This window comes from Penicillium diatomitis, assembly GCF_028827545.1.
Source record: "Penicillium diatomitis strain IBT 30728 chromosome Unknown utg000004l_segment0_segment0, whole genome shotgun sequence".
Lineage (NCBI taxonomy): Eukaryota > Fungi > Ascomycota > Eurotiomycetes > Eurotiales > Aspergillaceae > Penicillium > Penicillium diatomitis.
This window is the reverse complement of record NW_026623176.1, coordinates 537,688-561,044: the sequence shown is the minus strand read 5'-3', so window position 1 is coordinate 561,044 and position 23,357 is coordinate 537,688. Positions and strand designations below refer to the sequence as shown.

Sequence of the window (23,357 nt, the reverse complement as noted above, 5' to 3'; positions counted from 1 at the left end):
ATCACGGCTAGTTATACAAAATTACAATATCCACCATGACTTTCCACGGGTTGCTGCCATTAGAGAACTGATGCTCTCCTCGCAATTGTGTCAGATTACTCGACCTTGATTGTAAATGGCTGAACAGTTGGGTTACTCAAAGCCCAACTAATGCCACCACTCATGACGTCGTCCCACTTCTTTCCGGTGGCAGACTTGCCGAACCAACGCCGAAATCCGTGAGGAAGACCAGGGAAGACATGGACATCGGCGGGCACCCTGGCAGTAGAAATAAGATGAGCATTTGATCACCATTGATGGCTCTGAGAGGTCTGTTAGGGACTGGCAAAACTCACCCATTCTCGCAGAGCATTTTGGCGAAGAGAAGACCCTCATCTCGAAGGGGATCATTGCCTGCAACACCAAAGGTCGTCGGAGGCAAGCCCTTGACTTCCTCGGCAGTGACATTTCCCGGGTTCATGCGCAGATCCCGTGCTGCATTCGGATATCTGTCAATGTTGAGCAGCTTCATGAACAAGTCAATCCTGCTGACTGGCAAGATGGGGGCATTGGCACAAGTCACATAACTCGACACCTCGGGGCTGCGCAGCATCTCCTTCCGATTGCCATAGTACTTGGCCGAGACGAGGGCAGGAATCATCAGCACCTGGCCGCGAATCCTGGGACAGGACTTGACTCGCTCATTATCACCGTATAGTTGGGTGAGTGTCAGTGACGCGGTTAGGTGAGCACCGGCCGAGATACCACCCACGACGACTTGATCGGCGAGACCACCGATCTGGTCGATGTTGTCGTGAAGCCAGACAAAGGCATCTTCGACGTCGTACCAAGCTATGGGGAATTGATGTTCGGGGGTGTGCCGATAGTTGACGTTGAGCACGACCACGGGGGTGTTGTTTTGCATGCGAGAGACGACGATGCGAGAGCAGATGCCGTCTTCAGAGGCGAGGGTGCCGAAGAGATAGCCTCCGCCGTGAAGGTGGATATATACAGGGAGTTTCTCGGAATTGGCAATGGTCGAGGGTCGGTATGTGCGGACCTCGAGCGATGCGCCGTCTCGAGTTGTCACAATGTAATCTTGCATTTGGACTTGGGATGCTGGAGAGGGGAAAAGAAGGAAGAAGCCGACATGTAAGCGTATGCGAGAGTATCATATCAAATGGTGGTTATGAGGTTTTAGGGGGTGAATATCGCTCTCCTGGATTTCCTCGCGAGGAAGAGAACTATATCTCCCCACTTGCTCCCAGTTGCCTGTCTCGCTCACTGCTTGAACTTGACATACCTATTTCCTTGATCCCCTCAGCTGCAAGCTCCTCACGCCCCTTGTTGACCATGTCTCTCAACTCCAACGGCGGCATTTGAGGCATTGCAGGCAAGGTGGGCTCAATCGCAAGCCACTCCGCACTGGGACCGGTATACTCGGAGAAATCCATGATTGATATGATCGGTTCGGAAGTTACAAGAAGCACTTGATCTGGGACAAGAGATTTGAATATGGATATTTAGGTGCAGACGAGGACCAGAAGACAAGCTTTTTCTCAACCGGGACCAAGGAGGGGTTTAAATCTGTCGAGCGCCAGGCCACAGACACAGACAAAGACACAGACACAGACACAGGCACAGGCACAGGCCATAGGCACAGGCCACAGGCTGAATTGAACTCCCATCATTCGTAACCAGACCCCACTGTTTACCCCAATTTCTGAATTCAATCCCGCCTCGGCTCGGCTATCGAGCCGTGGGGGGTAACCCCGCAGTATTAGGTGGCCGACTTCACGATTGCTTGCATCTCATTTCTTTGCCGGTGGTAATCGGGTTACAGAAGGATTCGTCTGACTATGACCACTGTCAAGATTGGGTTGGACTGTGCTGGTGACTGGAAGCATTGATCTTCTTTCTACCATAGGAGCCAAGACAAAACAGTCGTCAATTCCAGGTGTCATAGGTGACACTCGGCAGGGTTTTCTTGAGCTGCGTCTTTGGTTTGACACGGATAGCTGCATATTGGTAGATCTGCATGCTTCTCGGTGCTTCGAGAGCAACGATGCATGGCCGAGTGTTTTTGCTTTTTTTTTTTTTTTTTATTTTTCTTTTTTTTTTTTTGGAAGAGGCGAATGTTGTTTCGGTGCTGACGTTGGGTACCGGGTTGATAAGCTATTTTGACAGTCTTGGCAGGCAATATGTCAAGCAGTGTACAAAAGTACACAATGGTGAGATACTATACAAGTACAGCATACATCAGTCCCTACAGGGACTAGGTCTAGTGGAGGAGGGCTGGGGGCCTTGATCATTGACAAGCTGATTCGAGGCAGAAAGTGGTAAGATCCCCTTGGTCCATGTTTTCGAATCTCTCTCGATACAGTTCAATAGTCCCCTGTTCACACATGCAGCCGATTAGGCACTGGGCACGGGGCATTAACTTACCTCAGCTGGCTCGCCTGAGTCGCCTTGTTACACAATTCCATCCTCTCAAAAGGCCAATGTGCGACTCTTACGAGCAATGTACCCTGTTTTCTTTTCTTTTCTTGCGCCCGTGCATTGAAGGCGATCACATGGAAGTGAAGTGGCACGCCTTAGCGGCATTCCATGTAGACAGATACCCGACTTTGTGAGTCTCACCCGAGCGGTATATATTCCCGTACATCTCGTAGCGAAAAACTACCATCCAGTTTTCTAAGCTTTAAAAACCATAATCGCTCAAGTATTATCAATCCAATTTAGTTCCAAAAGCGGCAAGAACTTAGAAATGGGGTAGTCCCCAAAATCAAGACCCACTTACAGAATCCTCAAGAAGCAAAAAGCAAAAAGCAATGGACTCGCGGGGAATCGAACCCCGGACCACTCCCATGCTAAGGGAGTATTATACCACTAAACCACAAGCCCAGTTGTATGAAACCACATCGCCCGTCTGGCATATTGAATGTTTCGGTCATCTCGATTTAGAAATCCTCGACCAAGTGGTCGTGAAGTCCAGTGATATCCCTCTTAGCTTGTTACTTGTCCGCCTGAGAAGTGAACGTGTGACCCTTTTTTTGTAGTGATATCCCCTTCTTCACATTCTTGAGCAACCGACTTTGTACTACCTATCTACTTCCAAAATCAATGGCAAAGCTCAATCGAGCCTACTGAAACCGCTGGGGTCCAACGCTTGTCACGAGTGACCAACGTTTTCTGAGGATTCGAGGTATCAAGCCTCACTGGCTTAACCAGAAGGAGCCTGACAAGTAGGAGAGCCTGACAAGTAGGGGTCTGACCGAGCCTTTCCCGACGAACCAAAGATCGGCCGACCAGGATATCCACGACGGCCATAGACCACGGAGCCCACGTCTCATGGGATACGTCCGTGAGAATGACGACTGATTGAGTTGTATTGAATGCATCCAAGACCTCTGGCTGCATGCTGGGAGGAAAGTGTCGCCAGGTCTCATTGAAGGTATCAAGGGCTTCATCACCCCTTCCGCCGATAGTCAGCCGAGCAAGGACATGAGATCCTGTGAGGCCCGGTTGCTTTGCCAGATAGGGGGGTAGTTACTCGGTTGAGGACGTCGAAAGACGCGGAGAAGTAGTGGTAGACGACGTTACTGACCATCTTCGCTTGTTGATAGGAAGCACAATCGGGCAATATCCGCAAATTGTATTGAAGCAAGGGCGAACACTGGTTTTTTTTTAAAACGACTTTGAAATATGATCGAAGATAGTGATGACCGAAATGGCGCGCTGGTTGGCCAAAGAAGACGGATTCTGGGCCAAAGCATGCGCTGACCTGTGTAAGAGTCGCGTAAATGAAATTTGATTCTTGGTCCGGACGTTGGATACCTCTGCCGAGGCAGCCAGGATCTGGATAGACTGGCTTCCCCAAGTCCTCGGGATCTGTCCACCATAGCCACAATCTACAACAGCGAGAACGTCGACCTTCTCCGTATCGTGATGACCTTGCGTTGTGAGGAGACGGTAATCAATCATGTTCCAGGAGAAGAATGTAGCCTGATCACCGAGGCAGAAGTTACCATCATTGACAAATCCATGACCGGCGTAGTAAAGGATAAATAGTCGCTGGGCCTCCAAATTGGTGGACTTGAGATAATCGGAGATTGTCTTATCCACTACCATTCCGGGTTAGCGTTCACTCGGGAAGATGCAAAGTCGTCAGCTTCGGATGTTGAATACATCTTGCAGTAATCGGGCAAAGGTCGTGACATCATCTTCTGCATTAGTATTGTCGGCTTCATAGTGGATAAGAAGAGCAACGACATGTACATAAGGGTTGCCCCTGGATTGGGCTACCTTGCGCAAGCTTTCCGTGAGGTCTGGGTATAAAATTGCCCTTCGGGCTGGAGGTTGTGAGCAGAGAATTGCTGGGTGGGCGTGGGGACCAGGAAGGGCATCTTTTCTTTTGAAGAATCCCGCAAAGGTTAGCCTTGACAAACTTGAACACTTGCGTATGTTTATCAAATTCATCAAATGGAGAAGATGTCCGAATATATGTGGGAGGAGGAGGTCGAAGATCGAGAGATGAGTTTAAATAAGGATGAAGTGGCGGTAGCCCTAAGTGCCGCCGCGGACCAAAAGGGAAACACTTTCCATAGGACAATGGGGTTGACGTGATCTCGTGGATCCCTGCGTGAGAGAGCCACAGCAGCCGTGGTAGTGTGATTTCCTACCGTATTGGACTTGATGATGTCTGAACACGTATACTATAGCGTTAGTACTACACTTATGACCAGGGTGTTAAGTAGGTAGTGGCCAGAGATATTTCAGTAAGTTGCTTAGTGCCTTGTCAATTTTGATGCCCAGACTGCCAGAGTTGACTTGAAATCGAAGTTGAGTGGTAGTTGGAAAATGAACGAGGTATCAAGGTGAGTGGCTGTTTCGGAGATGTTCATCTTGTCAGCTTTGCGTGTGATTTTCTCAGCACTAAGTGATTGAAGTCCAGTGAGGTTGCCTCAGGTCTTAAACCATGAAAGCTATAGTAGCTATCACCTAACGCTGAGGGAAATATCATTCGTGGAAACGAGGAGCACCCTGCAAGGCCTAAATTTGGGCCCAAATCCTTGCCTCACATGTAAACATAAGCTTGATCCGCTATTACGATCGTAACGGACGTGCTTGTAAACGAATGTTAGGCGTTGGTGTTGACAAATCTATGGATTGAGTGCATTCCATGTTCGCGTGATTTCATGACTTTGAGTTTGATTGGTATATAATTGAAATGCCAACTACCTTTGGTACATACGACCATAGGGTGTGGAGAACAGGGCTTCCCGTCCGCTCAGCCGCACTTAAGCCACACGCCGGCCATTTAGTAGTATGGTGGGTGACCACATGCGAATCCTGGCTGTTGTATGTTTTTGTGTGTGTTTTTCGATATAGAAAAGGTAGCCTGCAAGGGTTTCTGCCCGTCTATTGATGTACGAGTAAGAAATAATTGTTATTTGATAACACCTCTTCTCAGTTTCGGTTTTACGACTCGGGTATATAAGTACTCGGACACTGGTTACGATATACAAACTCCGAAATCTGACTACTAGTACCAGAATTAGAACGTAGTTCAATCTTAATCAGCGACTAGTCATTTGGGATGTCTACAGTCCACCGTTATAAAGAAGATTTCCTCCTTTTCTATTCTTAAGCTAATGAGTGTTAATCCTTCTCATCTATCAAGCAAGCACATACGACCATAGGGTGTGGAAAATAGGGCTTCCCGTCCGCTCAGCCGTACTCAAGCCACACGCCGGCCAGTCAGTAGTATGGTGGGTGACCACATGCGAATCCTGGCTGTTGTATGTTTTTGTTTTCCCTTTTCCACTCTCAATTGATTTCCAGAAAGCCTGCGAGATTGTCGGGGGATCGTAGCCCCTTACAATTGGACTTCAAGGTGTAGGACTAGGTGGGTCGCAGTCACTAAGATTACGTAAAGTAGGCCACAGAAGGATACAAATCCAAACTGGCAAAACAGCAACAAGTCATGAAAGTTGGGCGGCTTGGGGGGCCAAGTTCCAACTCGGCCGCTAGCACTAGAATCTCGATCGGATCGCGGTGGCTGGTGAGCACGCGAACTATCGAACTCTCTGACCCTCCACGCTAGTTGCAGACTGGCCACGAGATCTTCCCCAGAAGAAAAAGCAAATAGGGGAGAGAGGGGGAAAAAAAAGGGTTTCTGGACAATTGGAATTGAGGTCCGAATATCAGTGTGACCACTGACCGGAGACCACAATGGCTTCCGTTTGGTTGGGGATCAAATGCATCGCCTCTCACTGTTAGATCCAGGGGGTCTCGCCGACCCAGCCACATTGCGTGCCCCGCTCGGATGAACCAGATCTGTGATCAACATCCATTGATGGTCTGTATGGAGGATGAGGATGAGGATGAGGATGATAAGAATGTATAGGCGCTTGTTCCTCCATAGTCCATACACTCGAAGGTCATACATATAGTAGACCTGAGGAATCGCGCCATGGTCGATATTTCTCCGATGATGCACGGATGGATCAACTGAAGTCCGATCTGCTTGGCATGAACCGCCCATCATCTCTAAACTTGCTCCTTCCAAGGTGGCTGTTTCCCGAGGAGAGCCAAGGGTGTCCGTTGCCCATGACGAAAGAACCTCTTCACCTCTCGATCTCGACGCTTATTCACAGGCACAATAGTCCCCATCGTCCGTATTGCGTCAAGGTGTTTCCACGGGAGGGTCCATGGATCAGTGAATCGTCGTCAACACCAACCACCATTGGACGAAGCAGTAGATTCCGGTGGATCGGCTTGAACGTGTTCGGCTGCGCGAACACGGTTCAACTTAATCCACCATCGCGCCCACCAGGCACAGCAGCGGGGCGATTGGCGATTGGCGATTTGCATCGGGCAATGATCTGGTGCAGATGGCCATCTCGCAGGTGTGGTTCGGGGCAGAAGACTTTCTCGTCGAGAAGATCTGCCTCTTTTCGGTTGCGTGCCCGTGTCTATCATTACTACTACCGTGACTAGACCGTGGGTATCTTGCGAGCAGCATCGTGGACAACAAGCTTTTTCTGGCAAGGACGGAACCAAGTGACTTGTCCCAAGACGGACCCGCTCCTTCTCCTCTGCCTGTGATGATTGTGATCTCTCTCGTCAATTGAAGGGGAAGATGTGGATAGTGGACAGCGGATTCTGGACAGTGGACCTCTGGACTATGTAATGGAACAGGAACCTTTTGCCGGACTATTCGCATGGCTGGATGGCTGGTGGATCAGGTGAACGCAGAGGCGTGCGCCAAGTGAACCTTCATCTGAAAAAGTGCCTTAGCTTGAGTGATGAGGAGGAATACTTCTGCTCCGAGCTCCCACCCGGGCATGCGTGTTTGTTTGTTTGTGTGTGGGTATGTGTGTGCGAGAGAGATTCCTGTGACTCAATCCCCCGGTTTAATCCTGAAAGGCATCCGTTTCCGAAATGCGAGCTTCAAGTCCCCTGGTGCGGATCATAGGGTCCAGTCTTGTACTGGCTGTGCAATCCTTCGTCGTCGCTTTATCGCCGCGTACGGAGATCGCCGATGCGTATGACTTTGTAATTGTGGGAGGAGGACAGGCCGGTCTCGTGCTTGGTGCACGATTGTCGGAAGATGTCAATCATACAGTACTTGTTCTCGAGGCAGGAGGTGATGGAGACGAATATCGAACTCGGATAGGTGTGTTTGGAAAACTCAGCATCTCGGTCTTCAGCTTTCACCTTTGATCATGTCAAAATCACGGTCTCTTTGACTGACACGTGCCGAACAGATACGCCAGCTTATTCCTATTTCGATTCACTCTGGACAACGCCGTTGAACTGGGGGTACCACACCATCCCACAGCCTCACGCAAATGGACGTGAGATATACTGGCCCCGTGGCAAAGTGTTGGGAGGTGCGTGCTTTGAATTCCTCTCGAGTCAATATCCTGAGGTGTGCTTCCACTGACGCCTGTCAATTGCTTCCATCACAGGCAGCTCTGCCATCAATGGGCTGTACCTGACACGACCCGGAGAGATTGAGATCAACGCATGGAAAGACATGCTAGGAGACATGGATGGCGCCGAGAACTGGGGCTGGGAATCGTTCTACGCCGCAATGAAGAAGAGCGAAACATTCACTCCTCCATCCGATGAGATGGCCGGAAAAGCCCACATCACCTGGAATATTACCGATCACGGCACAAGCGGGCCCATTCATGCCTCGTATCCTGGATTGTACGGTCTTCATTCACCTCCAAGCCTTCTGCCTGCCTCAAGATGCTAATGCTGTGCTGGATATGTATAGCACCTTTGCGCAAGTTGGCCAGTGGGAGACGTCCCTAGTCAACATGGGCATTGCAAGCTCTGCCAACATGTATGGTGGTGAACCATGGGGTGCTGAGGTATCTACCTCGTGCATCAATCCTACCAACTGGACGCGCTCATACAGTCGGTCGGGATATCTCGACCCTCTACCCAACAGAAGCAACTACGACGTTCTCGCCAATGCGCATGTGATGCGGATCCTGTTTCAGAATTCTACCGGAACCTCGAAAGATCTCACAGCGAATGCGGTGGAGTATAGTATGGACGGCGGAGAGACGAAACGCAGAGTCCAAGTCAACAAGGAGGTGATTCTTGCAGCTGGCACTGTTGGCAGTCCAGCGGTCTTGCTTCACAGTGGCGTGGGCCCGACCGATGTTCTCTCTGACGCGGGAGTCGCCCTGGTTTCCGAACTTCCTGGCGTCGGTCAGCACCTTCAAGATCATATAGTGAGTTTCCTCCTGTCAATGTGAAACCGGCGGCGATTGGCTTTCTCTGGGGAAAATTCAGATATTAATAAACACCCAGAGTGCAACAGTGACCTGGACTACCAACGTGGAAACGGCCGGCTCTATCTTCTATGACAATGGAAGCGAGAGGGTGAGTCTATCATTCACAAGTCTCAAAGTGTGAAACATGTCATTATTGACCTTTCATCTTGTCGAAGAACAACCCTCTGTTTCTGACATACATCGATTCGGCCATTGCCTATGTGAACGCGACCGGCATCTATGAGTCCAGTGTCGATCAGCTGAAGACACGCATCCTCGACCAAATTGATCAGTATCAACCCGACACGACCTACGACAAGGGTGTCATTGATGGATACACGGCAATCTGCAACACCACCGCAACGACCATCCTCGATTCACCCATCGGACAGATTGAGCTTCTGTTCATGAACAGTGACGGCAATGGTGATGTTGGGATTACTGCAGCTTTACAACATCCATACAGTCATGGTCGGATTACAATCAACTCTTCAAATCCAATGGAGTACCCGGTCATTGATCCCAATTATCTAGTCAATCCAGCTGGTATGTAACGCAGTGCGCCCCCCACTCACCTCAGACTTGACCAGACCAGTGTCTGCGATACATCTGCTGCCTCTTTTGCTCTCTAAATCTCCCACCTTTTTTTTTTTTTTTTTTTTTTGAAAAAGAAAGCTCACATCATCTTCAACAGACTACGAGATCCTCCGCCAAGGCCTCAAACTCGCACGCAAACTCGGCCAAACCGTCCCCATCAGCAAAACCCTCACCAAAGAAACATCCCCAGGGCCCTCCGTCCAAACAGACGAAGAATGGCTCAATTGGATCCTCTCCGCCGCCGGAACCGAATACCACCCTTCATCCTCCTGTGCCATGTTACCCCGCGACAAGGGTGGCGTCGTCGACGCGAATCTCCGCGTGTACGGCCTATCCAACGTGCGCGTGGCCGACGCCAGCGTGCCCCCTATTGCTCTGTCAACTCACTTGATGTCGTCGACGTACGGGGTGGCCGAGCAAGCGAGTATGATTATTCGGAAGTATTATTCGGAGATGCGGGCGTCGATGGGGACGGAGACGACGACGAGTAATGCGACGGGGCCGGACACGGGGTCAGCGACGACGGGATCTTTAAAGGGGGGGTCGAGGGCCACGGGGGTTGCCATGTCGAGTGGTGTTGCGGCTTCGAGTCGTCAAGTTAGTGCCGGGTTGAAGGGGGGTTTGTGTGCTCCTGGACGTGTGATGATGATGTGTGCTGTTGCTCTTGCTCTTGCGGGGTCCGTTCTCCAGTGATTGTGATGGTGAAGATGATGTTGCCCGTTTCAGATGTCATTGGTGATCGATACTAATATTGGGGGTTTGAGCTGGGGTGGAAGTGACCATGCATTCTTGATATGATCCACGACGCCTGATAGATCTGTGTTGCTCAAGAGCCATGTCTATACAGCAGGTTATGCTAGAGGTGTGATGAAGTTAATGAACAACGTCAAAGAATGCTGTATCGCAGAGCAAGCATAGTATGTCCCCAGGTTTCTCGTATAGTTCCTTTCTCGACGAGCTCTATATTCGGCGCGAAGAAAATTCTGTCATTTGTTTCATGTTGGAATTCTACTCTTCTAGACTCGTCCCCAAAATTCTGTATCTCCGAACAATGGTTTGATCTATTGTGCTAAGCTCACTCAAACGGATCGCTCTCGCGATGGTCTCCCTCTTAAAATGTCTGTGGGTATTGTTTTCCCCAGGGACATGAAAGATTCCCAAAAGTAAAATATGCGCATATTCTCAAGACAAGGACCTGAGCAAAAGACATCAAATGGGCCTTCAATGCAATTAGCAACCCCATCCGAAAAGATCCAAAAAGAAGAAAGAAAAGAAAAATGGGGAAAGGGAATCGACTGTCCAAGGGACTCGCCACAATGACAATGCATCACTTCAACACTTTTCCAGAGTAAAGAACAAGGATACTCTGGTGCTGCCCGGTATTCATTTCTTCTTCTCCCCATTCGGCGTATTTTCATCCTCCAGATCAACCATCTCCCGAAGAATGTCCTTGAGACCGCGCACGCCTTCATCCACCACGGTCTCGGGAATGCGCACGTCCACTTCTTCAATGTACTTGAATGGATCGTAAGGTGCACTGGACTTGTTCGAATCCGAATGCGTCGAATTCTTGTCCTTGTCCTTGTCCTTGTCCTTGTCCTTTCTCGTTCCGTTGGTCCTGCCTTCCTTTGTCCCATTGGACGTCGGGCCACCATTCTTCTCAACGTGCTTTGATCCCAACGCCGGATGTGTTCGGCCCTCGGCTGACGCAACCACCGCCTCTAGTACATCGTCAAAGGTCTGGCATCGACCTGCGCGCAGCAGCTCCGTGGCCAAACTGGTGATCTTTTCGGTCCAACCTGCGCGATGCAGAGAGACGAGGAGGGTCTCTTGGAGATCCTCGAGGGCAGACGTCGCGGACAGTTTTGTGAGGAGGTCGGATTCAAGAGCATCTGGGGTGGCGGAGGCGCCGCCGGTGGGAGTGGAGGAAGGCATGTTGCAGGGCGGACGTGAGATTAAAAGAGAGGAGGAGGTGAGGGAGCGTGAGGAGTTCTTGGAGGCAGGAGTAGGTTTGGTGACTCGTGAGGGGTGAGGAGCAAGATGTCACAGGCGTGAGGCCCCGTCGGTTCTCGACTAAAGTAAGTGCAGGAGGATCTGTAGATTTCTCCTCGATGTGTTGAGGTTTGTCAGGGTCTCGATGGAAGGCGTGTCAGGATCGAGGGACTTTGTAGAAAAGCTCTGAATTGGCTGTGCAGTGCCGTGCTTCGCATGCGACTAAGCGCCTTCGAGATAATGAGCGGGAGTTGGTCGGATCCGAGAAAGGAGTGCGTCCGGTCACGGTCCCCGGTCCCAAATCCGTCAGTCTGTATAATGACAAGAGAGGACCAGCCCCTGAAGCGAGGAAGGAGAAGAGGATGAGTGGAATCTAGGACGAGAATGAAAATGGAGAAAGTTGAGATCAGAGTCTGGTGTAGGGCCGCGCCAGATCGAGAGTTGATGCGATTGTCAGCCCTCGCGCGCGGGAAAAAAAAGTGGATAAGGGCGCAATGACGCTGATCCCGCGGTTCGGCCTGTCACTGCGGCCAAACCTCCGGCTAGTGTCCGAGGTGGAAGGTAAACCTCCCAGTTCACGTCAATCGAGATTGCAGAATGAGGTACAATCCACGTAGGAGGCTGACTGAAAGTGAATCTGGATTCTGAATAATATCAATGGGGTTGGTGGGACTAGCCGATTGGCAGCTAATTCAGTACAGAAGCTTCAAGCTACTAATTCTCAAGACAGAGGTACTACTTACTCTCCATGTCTAATGTTAGAAACACTGACAGGTCTGCTCACAACTACATGGGTCTTTTTCTATTGCTGAGCTCTGGGTAGAGGGAGCATTATTCATAGATGGTTCAAACATAGACTATAGATGAGTATCTATCGTGCCTTCCATTGACTTTAGACCTCGAGGAACCGCAGTCGAATTTACACGTATGCCTGTCTATGTTCTAGACCTCGAATCGCCGCCCATTGCTAACCGTAAGTAACGAGTGGAGACTCATCTTGATGGTCATTGTGGACTCGTTAAAGGTGGCTTCTTGAATCCGCTTCAACATTTCAAAGACATCGGTGTTCCTCGACCTTGAAAGGCGGATGGGAAATAGTCACTGATCGTTCTCATGACAGAGTCACCTTTCAGACCCTCTGTCAAAATCTTCGTGGTCAAGCCTCATGAATTGAATGGTCCAATTCATCTCGTAGGACCAAATGCGGCGATCAGTCTCTTGGCTTGGAATTACTATTCATATACGCCAGAATGTGTGTATCGAACACCATGAGAATCATCCTGTCTGGCTATCATCCGAACTAACCAGGTAACAACCAGGGATGAGAGTGTGTTGATGAAAAGATGCGTATCGTTTAGTTCAATCTGAGACATGATCACATTCAAGTCTGTGATTGAAGCAATCTACAGTGACTTGACCCGTTCATGATCGATCACATTGAAGGACTCTGAGATGGAGATATCATGATTCAACACATATGATACATAGAGTTCCGCGAGAGTCCAAATAAAATTTAAATTAAACATGGAAAAGATCCCGAGGCCAGACCCAGTCACGTGCATCACTGGGATCTCGCGCGGAGCGGGTTGGTTGCTCTTTTGGGAAATGCGCAGACGGCCCCCCCCCCCCCCCCCCAGACGCTGCTATCATCCAAATTCTGCTTCTGGATCGCATTTCATCGGACGGTCTTGACTCTCTCTACATACTCAAAGCTCTCATCTGGTATTCGTCTCCCAAGACTTCAGACCCTTGCGACGGGTCTCCATACTTGCGTCCGACTCCGCAGCGATCAAAGAAGGCCCCCAGTACCTGAGCAAGCTTCCCCGCTCTGCTTCCCGCGCGTCAATACCCTTGGGCTTCAACCCACCTTGGCGCCAAACGGGCAAAGGGGCCACCCATCACGGAGAAGAAGGGAACCACAATAATCTCACTGAAACTCGGGTCCAGAGGGAGAGATCTGCTCCCCGCCAGACAAGGCAGCGCAGCTGACGGGTGCTTGGAGGAACTCATCGTCATCGAAAGATTCTGCCGCCTGCGCCGGTCTCGAGAGAGGAAGGCTCTCTGAGAGAACGTTGGTTGTGAAAAGTCCGTCATCTGGCCATCTGATCTGCCAAATCGGGTGTATTGATTTGCCAGACTTGCGCATCGCTTCGTCGATTTTTTTGGAACTTGGCGATCTTTGTCGACACTATGTCGCTCCAGACGTCTCTCTACCACGCGGATTCAGATGCGGATGATGAATACGAACGCAGTGTCATCACCTCGCCGCACCTTCAGACAGACTCGGAAGCGTCTCCGACCGACTCCAGCATCCCTTCGTCAGAACATACTCCCACACGGTTTGGAAGCGAAGGCCCACGCACACCGAAATCACTCATCTCGCAATGGACCGTTGACGAATGCGTGGACTTTCTCACGTCCCTGGGCTTGCTCCAATACTGTGGTACCTTTCGAGGTTGGTCGCCCACCTGAAATACAACGAGCAGACCGATGGCTGACGCTTTTATCAACAGAGAATGCGATCGTGGGCGAAGCACTCATCGCCTTGCGTCACGACGAACTGAAAGAGATGGGAATCAACAGCGTGGGCCACCGTCTCACCATCTTGAAGAGTGTCTACGAGATCAAGATTCGGCAATGTGTTCCTCTTGAGGTGGACCATTACATTCCATTATGTATGTTAGATCTAGGCCCTGTCTCGAACTTCCCACCTTATCGTCTGGTTCAGGGGGTCCCGCCTGTCTTGTTATGACCCCGAGTCGCTAACTTTCACTGCAGCTGCTGATCAGAGTATGAACGAGAATGCGTCACAAGAGGACATTGCGCGGTTGATTCAGTCAATCCAGCGCCGTGACGAAAGAATTGTTACGGTCGAGACGGAAATGCATCGACTAGCGGAAGATTACCGGCGCCTTCGAGAGGAGATCTTGCCGCTCATCAAGACCATCAAGGACCGATCCCAGCCTCTTCCCCCTCCATCAAGTCATGGTACATCGTCGGATACGTTTCGCGACAGCACGACTCTAACCTCGTCCTCAATTCTCACCCTGGGCGATAACTCCACTGGTTCAAAAATACACCGAGCCTTCTCCAAGCGCGCCTACGGCGGAGGCACCACCCCCAAGACGAGTTCACCCACCCACATCCCGCCCTCCGTCTACGAGGGCCGCAACTACCATGACCATCAAAATCTCGACCCTTCTGCCGCCGCTTCCTTAACGAGTGGCTTGCAGCACTCACCCGGCATCCCCTCGCCCACCTCTCCGCATACCCACATCTCTCAACAACAGACCCTCAACCCACGATCCTACACGCAGCCGGGCTCTGGCGGCCGCAACATTCACGACCAGTCCGAGGAGCTTCTGCAACGCTCTGCCTCTCGGGCTGATCGACATGGGCCAAGCCAGCAACCTTCTCGCACGGAGACACCGTCTGGGTCGCGTGATTCAGCAGCTCCTTCTGGGCATCCCACGAGCGGCGAGATCTTCAAGTCATTCCGCGTCTCCTGGGAGGATCCTTGCTACAAAGTGCTCCCGGCTGCATTGAAAAAGTACAACATTCATAGCGATCCCAAGTCCTACGCCCTCTACATCGTCTATGGGGACCAAGAAAGGTGCCTGGCATTAGACGAGAAGCCCTTGATGCTCTTCAAGCAACTTGAGAAGGAAAATCGCAAGCCCATGTTCATGTTGCGAAAAATTAACAACTCAGAAAACCTGCTCCCAGGTTCAGCACCGAACAGCGCAGGGTTCGAGAACGGACGCCTTCAAGCACAAATCAACCTTCCCGGTGGAGTCTTGTGATCAGCATCACGATCATACATTCATCATACCCCCGCTGCGCGTTGTGAGCAGCAGATGTTATAGCATATCATAGGTCATCACGTATTAATGTCATACCGGAAAGATATCAAGATCCTTTCTCCCCGAAAGATACTGTTCAACAGGGTCTAGCCTGGTATATGTGTAGAAGTTGATGTGTGTGTGCAGGCAATTGCATCTATGGAAGATATTGGAAGCGTACTTACTCATCCAGGACATATTGCAAAAGGTGTACAAACCCGGTGCATATAAGGAGATTGGCTCACCAGGGAAGTCCTTGCTCTATCTCCTAAAGAGTCTTCAACGGGCATCCTTTTCCATATTATCCTATCCAACCCAAGTCAACAATGCCCTTGAAAATACAAGCCTAAATCCTCATCGTCACGTGACTTCGTGTCTCGCTGAAACGCGCCGATAAGCCCGCCACTTTGCTGCTTTCATGCACTCGGCACCACCGCACTCATGGGCTGGGGTCACGTCATCCAAGACTCGGACGAGGACGAGCCTCTGGGCGAGGACATTGAGCTCGAGGCAGCGGCTCCAACTGACGCGGTCAAAGGAGGGTCGCATGCTCAAGATTATGCGCAGGGTGGCTCAAATGAAAGCACGACGGACCAGCAAGCTTATTACCCGATTGAGCGCACAGCAGGGCGGGATACCCACGTCGAACCCGAAATCAGTATCAACTTTGATCAATTCCTACAGTCGCAGGAGACTACACACTCTGCGCCGACTCTGTCGCAGCAGCGCCGCGAGGAACGTTGGATTCCATCTGCGACAGAGGGCGGAGGCGGATCAATTGGTGAGTGCGGGGAGGGGTGGAGGGAAATGCTTATCGTAGTGGTAATCTTTTGACCGAGTGTAGAACCAGCATCTGACCTCCTGAGACGTGGATGATCGAAAATTGTCAGCTAATCAATGCATATCTAGGCGCAATGCTCACCGAGATTGGACACGCGCAGCGTCGATTAGTCGAAGATGAGGCCTCCAATGGGGACCTTCTTCTACCGTCGACGATTTCTGGCGTGGCAAGCGAGATCTCGCAGCCTGGCTCGTATCCTATGATGGAGAGCTATGATGCTCAGCAGCAATGGAGGGAGAATGAGATTCACGAACAGACTCATTGTCAACCTCCGATGGATAATTCTTGTGTGCTCACCCAGCCATTGGAGCAACCGCCCGTACAGGGCTATGAATACCGCACACTCGTGGAGACTGGAAATGTGAATTCACCAAGCGCGGGACGCAACGGACAAGCGATGAACGCTGCCATCTCCATCCCGTTAGACAATGGCCATCTTCCAACCACCACAGTTCAACGATCTCGATCCTGGCAACCCCAGATCTGGTCTCCACACGATACGCAGCCGATATCGTCCGTTGCCTCCCCGGGCGTGGGCCGATCGAAGAGTGACAATTTCAAGTCCAGCCTCATGTCTCCGCAGTCGGACCACAGCGCACACGACGAATTGGCCTTGCCCCTAGCGACCCCAGTGATTGCCATTGACAATTCAGCCGTGAAGAGGAAGCGTGGTCGTCCCAAGAAGCAACCTGTACCCGATGAAGATGATGACGAGGAGGATGAGCTCGCTGCTGCTGCTGCGCCGCGGAATTTCTTTACGTCCAAAGTGAACATGAATGGCGATCGACGACGGCCCGAGACATCGCCATATGGAACGACAGTGGTCGCACAGCCGGACGTCGAGATCAATGACGAAGTCAAGGACCAGCCCGAACCGACATCCGGATTGATGGTTGTTCTACCCGTCACATTCGACGAGAATTCAAACGAACGTACCGCAGCCGGAATACCATCAGAGCCTACTTCTACAGACACGAGGCCTTCGAAACAGGAAAAATCCAAACAAAGCAGGACAGCCTCAGAACCCCTCAATAAGATTACAAATGCGAACGAGGACAATGATGATAATGGTGACGATGATGATAACGACGATGTCATCTGTGTGGACTCGAGACCTATCCCACTTGACCGGGACGCCATCAAAGAACAAACGCCCAATTCCTCCGTTCAGATCCATGCGAATGACACCCCCTCGATCACAGATGACCCATCAAGCCCTAAGAAACGCGGTCGCAAACGTAAGCAGACCGCGATAGAGTCCACTTCCACTCCGGCTTCGAAAAAGCAACAACAAGCTCACACCGCTCCTGCTCCCAATACCGCTACCTCCAGCGTGGAAATGCAAACATCAGACTCGGCGTCGCATCACGAAACCAAACCCCCAACGATCCCCAACCAGCCCTCGGACAACCCCAATCCCCAGCATCAAGATCTCAACCAATCAGCCCAGAAGAAGGAATCCGCTCCCACCAACGACATTGGTCCGAATACTCCGCAAAGAACCACGAGCAAAGAAAGCGATTCAAGCACAATTCGGACCCCAGCCATGGGGCTTGCCCGGCATAGCCCGATTCTGTCCACGACAAAGGTGCCATATCGAGTCGGACTAAGTAAACGGGCGAGAATTGCACCGCTTTTGAAAGTTGTGCGCAAATGACGAGGATAGATGCGTTCGTGCGTCTTCTTGATCTCCTTCGAAGGGGGAGGGAGTTTTTTATAATCATTGGATTTTTCGAATTTGGAAAGATTGCTGGTCTTTCCTTCCTTGTTCTGCTATTGTTCCTGTTATATCCATATACCCCGCCGTTTCAGTCGGCATGCTTGGTGCTAGTTTCCATTTTCATATCTGTTTCGGTCATCTAGATGGATGTCCTCGGCTGATTCGTGCGTGTTGCCCTGTCTGTCCCTTCCGATGTATGTCTACTCATTTCGAGTTAAGAGAATATTATCCACCTTGTAGTTTCAAGGTCTGGCTGTTGCACACTATGCCATTGCATGAATTTCCCCTCTATGTATAGACTTGTAAAAAACAATCGCCAAGCTTGCCACCGTTTGAGATGTGGATTGAAGACAATGAATCATACACAGAAGCGAAAGCACCTCCGAAAGAAGCAATGAGTGAAACGAATGGTCCAAAAACAAGCATGCATAAGTATAAATGAAAGCGGACTTCCGCCCCCAAGGTTCCAATGGTCAGACGCTCGTGGAGCCAAACCCTCTACATCCACATCGCAACGAACAACGCCAATGCGAACGAGGTCAAAGCCGCACTGCCCACAACCCGAAGACTCGAGTCAGCCTCAGAACGAACTCTCTTGGCTTCGGCAGAGTCGGAATCCAACGCGTCCAAGGCATCTCCATTGGCAGGGACCCCGACCGAGCAGTACCCTGCTTCTTTGTTGCAGCCATAACCGCAATGGGAAGTGGTGTTTCCGCAGACCTTGTTGCTGCCACAGCAAAGCCCAAAACGGGATCCGAAACAGGTATAATTCGCACCACAGGTGCCGTCGAGAGATACTTGGGGAACAGTGAAATTCTTCGGCTGAAGCAAGTGTTTGGGAGAGTGATCATGCTTCTTGGTCTTGTTTACCGCCCGGCGGTCATCAGCACGGTACCAATTCTCGCGCGGGTCATGAAGACACTCGCCGACAGTGACAGGCCGGTACCCGAGGTCCTTGCTGACTTTGAGCATGTGCTCGGTCAAATTGTGAACGGTCTGCTCATGAATGTCGTGTCCGATGACCAGCCAAGACGTATTCTTGGAATCTGCGGACTCCAATGCACGATCAATGATGTCTTTGGACCGTTGAATCAGATCTGGACTGTCGTTCTTGTAGTCCTCTGTGTCAATGTCGTAGAGGACAATGTGGTATCCCAAGTCGCCAAGGCGGTGCCCACACCCTGACTCTGGAAGACAGCTCGAGTAAGGTGGACGCATGTAGGTGGGGAGACTTCCAATGATGTTTCGAATGGCCGCCTCATTCTTGAACAATTGATCATCACGCTGCCCGGCGGTGATTTTGCCGAGGTCCTCGTGCGACCAAGTGTGACTTGCAACTTGGTGGCCACCACTAATCATCTGCTCAACCAGTTCAGCCCATGGTAGATTGGGGTCGTCGATTCGGCCTTTGCCGTTGTTGATGCCAGTAACGAAGAAGGTCGCCGAAGCATCGTAACGGTCAAGAAGTTCCAAGAGATCGCCCGTGAAGCGACTGGGACCGTCGTCGAATGTGAAAGCAATAGTTCCCGGAACCGAGCAGGAGCGGATTTCAGATGGGGCATATGGAACTTCACCAAGATGAGGGCGGGGGATGTCTTCGGTTGGAGGTCCGTCTGGAGACTCGTGAGCATCGCATCGTCCGTAGTCGATCATGCAGTCGGGGGATCGACAGTGAGCACTGCTTGTGCCGCAGAAGCCTGCTCCGAATCCATCATCAGCATTTCGTCCATTCAAGCATTCCAGGTTTCGCTTGGGAGGAGTAATGCCCTACCTGCACTGGAGCAACAAGTACCCCTGGGACAATGTCCATACTTCGGCCCGCATTTGTATTGGAGATTTGGCGGTGGCTCCCTGTATTGCAGACGCAACTGCGGACTTCCGGAGTAGCTTGTCAAGCCTTGCTCGTCCGACTTGTGGACCAGAACAGATTGATGATTGGGAACCAAGCTTCCATAAGCCAGACCCACAGAGACCCTGAGCAAGATCAGCAATTGACGCACATGCATCTTGCTTTCTGAGAAATATAGACTTGAATGAATCTAAGATGAATGGTAAGTGGAATTTGGGATAGACGAATGCGGGTGAATGTGGAATGATTGAGAGATGAGAAGCATTTGCGGAGTGGACGTGAGATGAGAAAGTCAAAAGGGAGAGTCAGACAGACGTGGGGATGGAAGGCGCGCCGCAGAACTGTATGAGGAAGTTGCAAGAGCGAGCGACAACAAGATCCGATATTGCGGAGTATCTGGACTAGGAAGCTACTGCTTGGGGATCCGACAGGAACGGGGAGAAAGGCCTGTGCCATGAAAATTGAATTTTTGTACCTGAACTGCAGGAGGAAGCCACAATGTATTCGAAGGGTCGTGCAAGGAAGAGAATGGGTATGGGTATCTTTAAGTATTTTGGCAATCGACATGAGTGTTGTTCTTTTGAGGCAGGAGCCTTGTGCCAATTGCCGGTGTGTAGCATTCGCAGGTCCATGCCACGCAGAAGACTTGAACGCCACACACGGCCGGTCTGATAAGGGTGTAGGTACATGCGAGTGCAAATGAACCATTATTGACTTCGACCCTGCCACAGGCCAAGGGCCGAAATCAGCGAGAGAAACAAGTTTGCGGAGCAAGGATATTTGGTGGGATCCCACTCATTTTCCTTGAACCAGCCCATCGTCGCCCAAAGCCGCAAAAACGTATGGAGCGAGTTGATCCAAGTGAGGGCCAATCTTGGCCGGGGCATTGCGAGCAATCACACCAATTGCCGCAATCAAGTGTCGGCGGTGCACGGTTGAAATATTGGGGGACGATAACGTGTCCGTCAGTCGCTTGATGTAGTTGTTGAGCTGGACGTCGGAGAAGTATAGGACAAGTGCCGAGATGGCGGCCAGGGCACGTTTTGTCACCACGGTTCCCGCAGTATCATTGTGAATGATGACCATGATAGGATCCTGTAGAGCAGCCAGTTCATATTCCGAGAGCAGAGGTCCAAAGCAAGTGACCACCTTGATCAGAACATCAATCGCATCGCTACTGAAGCCTCTCGAGGGGTCCTTCTCCAGCATGCCGCGTGCCACAGAGGCCCGTCTCCCGGATACTGGATTTGATGGTCCAATGAGCTTGGGGATCAGCACCTTGGACACGGCCTGATACGCAATGGACTCCGGTTGTGAAGGCGGCTGACCAGCCTGTGGGCGAGGAAGGGTGGCCACAATCGCGCGAATGGCGGTATGGGGAACTGACGTATCGATGGTTTGAGAATTCGTGAGCTCACACAGTTGCTCCAGGAGGGACACCAGTGCTTCGAAAGGGATGCGAACCGCCAACGGACCCATACTAGAGTGGACACGCGCACTTAGTTAGCTTTCCAGGATATCCCTCACGAACTGGGAAGCAATTGTGTACCATTTCAAGGCCTGGTTTTGAACATCACCGTGCTGGTCATCCAGAGCCTTCATCAGACCCTCGACCAGTTTGGCCGAGGTGCGATGATCGCTGGAGAGGAAAGAGGAGTTCGAATTTGTGAGGACTGTGTGGAGATCATTGAGGGACATGTATCGTAAATCCGCATCGGGATCGTTCATCTTTGAGACATGACCAAGAATGGTCTGTTGGACCAGTGAGCGGTCTGCCATGGCTGTGATTCTCTCCGATAAAGAAGAAATCTATTCTTGAATCAGTGAGATCCGGCGATTGGCGGAGGGGTGATGAGGACAGAGAAAGTGGGCGTGAGGAGAAAGCTATCGGCGGAGCGGCGCAGTGCTCAGTTGCTCAGTAGCTCAGTACTGATAGCAGCGAGAGATGTGGGGTTGATGAAGGCCTGGGAGGACAGGCATCAACAGGACGATCAGCGAGTGAAAGCAGGATGTTACGCCTCAGGCACCAAGCAAGCTCTCGGGAGGAGGAACTTTTTTCCGTAGATATGACGTCACTGGTATGACCGTACATCTGCGAGTCCGCACGGACCAGGCCGCGCTGTCAGGACGAGGTTGGGGAAGGCTACATTGTGAGGAAGCCAACTTACACTGAGTAACATACCTAGTAGTTGACTACCGCATAGTTACATGTAGTGTTTAGTTCAGTAGTATTTCAATGTAGAGTAGCAATGGGGTCGTCACGTAATTGAGGTGGCTTGCATCCTGCCAGGGAAGGGATTGCAGAAAGAACTAGAACGAGTGGGCAAAGCCGCTAATGCGGAGTAGTGCCTGCAAAGAGGCTGGGTCAACACGTCTAAGCCTGCACGAGGCCTCGGCCTGCCACCTCCGAGTCTCTCTACCTTTCCTCTTTACCAAATCCTCCACATCCTCCAATCCTCCCGGAACAGAGCGGTATACACTATACACTATACAGTCTCTCTCAATTGCCCCATTATCCAACTCCAAACGTTCATAATGTCATTCGTCCGTCGTTCAGTTTTAAGGCCATTGCTCGCTGCTCAGTCCACCTGTAGGGCCCCTGTGGCCCGGCGAACAGCTCAGCTGGTGAGTCGCCGGTTCTATGCCAGCGGCCATGGAAATGAGCATGGTGAGCATCGATCGAGTGACCTGCCATGGTATGTATTCCTTCGTCATCTTCTAGCTCTACAATTGTGTGCATTCATCTGACCTCCATGGTCTCGTCCATCAATAGGCTCATTGGATCGGTTGGATTCACCGTCCCAATGATCTGGTACCTGATGCCCTCAACATCGGAGAAGAAGGGCCACGGTGACGGTCATGGGGATGCCCACGGTGCGGAGCACGCCGATGAGAACGCGGAAGAGCAAAAGTCGGATAATGCCGAAGACGCCGATCAGCAGGAGACAACATCCGAGAAGAGCAAGCCCGCTGAGAAGACGGAGGAGCCCAAGGAGAAGGAGGAATCGAAGGACAAGGCAGAATCCAAGGACAAGGCAGAATCCAAGGACAAGGCAGAGTCCAAGGACAAGGCAGAGTCCAAGGACAAGGACGAGTCCAAGAGCAAGCAGGATGACAGCGAAAATGACAAGGAGGACAATGATCAGGACCAGAAGGAGGAAAAGTCCGACAAGTCCGAGGGTGACGAGTCTGGCAAGAAAGATGCTGACAAGGTGGGTGCGCCATCATTCCAACTGGTCGATGACTATACTAATGGAGTTAACTTTGCAGGAGTCATCCAACGACAAGCAAGCTAAGCCCGAGAAGAAGGAACAGACTGATCAGAAGAGTGACGATGCTGGTAACGACAAGTCCGATTCCAACTGAAGGCAAATAGCATGATAGCATCAGGCGTCTGCAACATTTACCATGTACTCATTAGCCTACCCAAAGCATGTACCGCGGTGTGTCATACTACTACTTTCACCCCCGATATTGACCTCGGTTCCTGCGCGTTTGATCCGGACACATCATTCATGTAGCGGTGACTATGTTTGACTCGTCATGGCAGAAAGCAAGGTCGCCGCTGCTGCATAGTCACATAGTCTTGAACACTTCATTCAACGGTTTCTAGTGTTAGACTATTCTTACGGCTGTGCATAAATCACACAAAGAAACGAAGACCGAGTTTTGAACCACAGGTTTCACCCCAAAAGGCCCTCATCATGAAGCGCCACGGACTCACTGTCTCTTTCACTTT

At 51.1% G+C, this 23,357-nt stretch overlaps 9 protein-coding genes across 9 annotated transcripts; 4 read left to right on the top strand and 5 right to left on the bottom strand.

Moving 5' to 3' along the window:
- Positions 1-95: 95 nt before the first annotated feature.
- Positions 96-1,433, bottom strand: N7539_003513 (alpha/beta hydrolase; the record flags this gene model as incomplete). Its single annotated transcript, XM_056933115.1, has 3 exons — positions 96-258; positions 336-1,098; positions 1,283-1,433. 3 exons carry the CDS (start codon positions 1,431-1,433, stop codon positions 96-98), a joined length of 1,077 nt encoding a protein of 358 aa, XP_056790656.1.
- Positions 1,434-3,666: 2,233 nt separating this feature from the next.
- On the bottom strand, positions 3,667-4,110 carry N7539_003512 (uncharacterized protein; the record flags this gene model as incomplete). The annotated part of the gene is made up of 1 exon (XM_056933114.1): positions 3,667-4,110. One exon carries the CDS (start codon positions 4,108-4,110, stop codon positions 3,667-3,669), a length of 444 nt encoding a protein of 147 aa, XP_056790655.1.
- A 3,315-nt stretch (positions 4,111-7,425) lies between these two features.
- N7539_003511 (GMC family oxidoreductase) lies at positions 7,426-10,049 on the top strand (the record flags this gene model as incomplete). Its single annotated transcript, XM_056933113.1, has 7 exons — positions 7,426-7,660; positions 7,752-7,877; positions 7,956-8,199; positions 8,270-8,735; positions 8,815-8,886; positions 8,954-9,323; positions 9,472-10,049. Coding segments are annotated over 7 exons (2,091 nt in total), but the record flags the coding sequence as incomplete, so codon positions are not given.
- Positions 10,050-10,757: 708 nt separating this feature from the next.
- N7539_003510 (uncharacterized protein) lies at positions 10,758-11,309 on the bottom strand (the record flags this gene model as incomplete). Its single annotated transcript, XM_056933112.1, has 1 exon — positions 10,758-11,309. One exon carries the CDS (start codon positions 11,307-11,309, stop codon positions 10,758-10,760), a length of 552 nt encoding a protein of 183 aa, XP_056790653.1.
- Positions 11,310-13,556: 2,247 nt separating this feature from the next.
- On the top strand, positions 13,557-15,169 carry N7539_003509 (adaptor protein STE50; the record flags this gene model as incomplete). The annotated part of the gene is made up of 3 exons (XM_056933111.1): positions 13,557-13,821; positions 13,880-14,041; positions 14,145-15,169. 3 exons carry the CDS (start codon positions 13,557-13,559, stop codon positions 15,167-15,169), a joined length of 1,452 nt encoding a protein of 483 aa, XP_056790652.1.
- A 480-nt stretch (positions 15,170-15,649) lies between these two features.
- On the top strand, positions 15,650-17,706 carry N7539_003508 (uncharacterized protein; the record flags this gene model as incomplete). The annotated part of the gene is made up of 2 exons (XM_056933110.1): positions 15,650-15,989; positions 16,118-17,706. The coding sequence occupies 2 exons, from the start codon at positions 15,650-15,652 to the stop codon at positions 17,704-17,706; spliced, it is 1,929 nt and encodes a 642-aa protein (XP_056790651.1).
- A 561-nt stretch (positions 17,707-18,267) lies between these two features.
- On the bottom strand, positions 18,268-19,775 carry N7539_003507 (chitin deacetylase CDA6; the record flags this gene model as incomplete). Its single annotated transcript, XM_056933109.1, has 2 exons — positions 18,268-19,466; positions 19,541-19,775. The coding sequence occupies 2 exons, from the start codon at positions 19,773-19,775 to the stop codon at positions 18,268-18,270; spliced, it is 1,434 nt and encodes a 477-aa protein (XP_056790650.1).
- Positions 19,776-20,413: 638 nt separating this feature from the next.
- Positions 20,414-21,397, bottom strand: N7539_003506 (uncharacterized protein; the record flags this gene model as incomplete). The annotated part of the gene is made up of 2 exons (XM_056933108.1): positions 20,414-21,098; positions 21,150-21,397. 2 exons carry the CDS (start codon positions 21,395-21,397, stop codon positions 20,414-20,416), a joined length of 933 nt encoding a protein of 310 aa, XP_056790649.1.
- A 756-nt stretch (positions 21,398-22,153) lies between these two features.
- On the top strand, positions 22,154-22,984 carry N7539_003505 (uncharacterized protein; the record flags this gene model as incomplete). Its single annotated transcript, XM_056933107.1, has 3 exons — positions 22,154-22,314; positions 22,392-22,830; positions 22,889-22,984. 3 exons carry the CDS (start codon positions 22,154-22,156, stop codon positions 22,982-22,984), a joined length of 696 nt encoding a protein of 231 aa, XP_056790648.1.
- Positions 22,985-23,357: the final 373 nt, after the last annotated feature.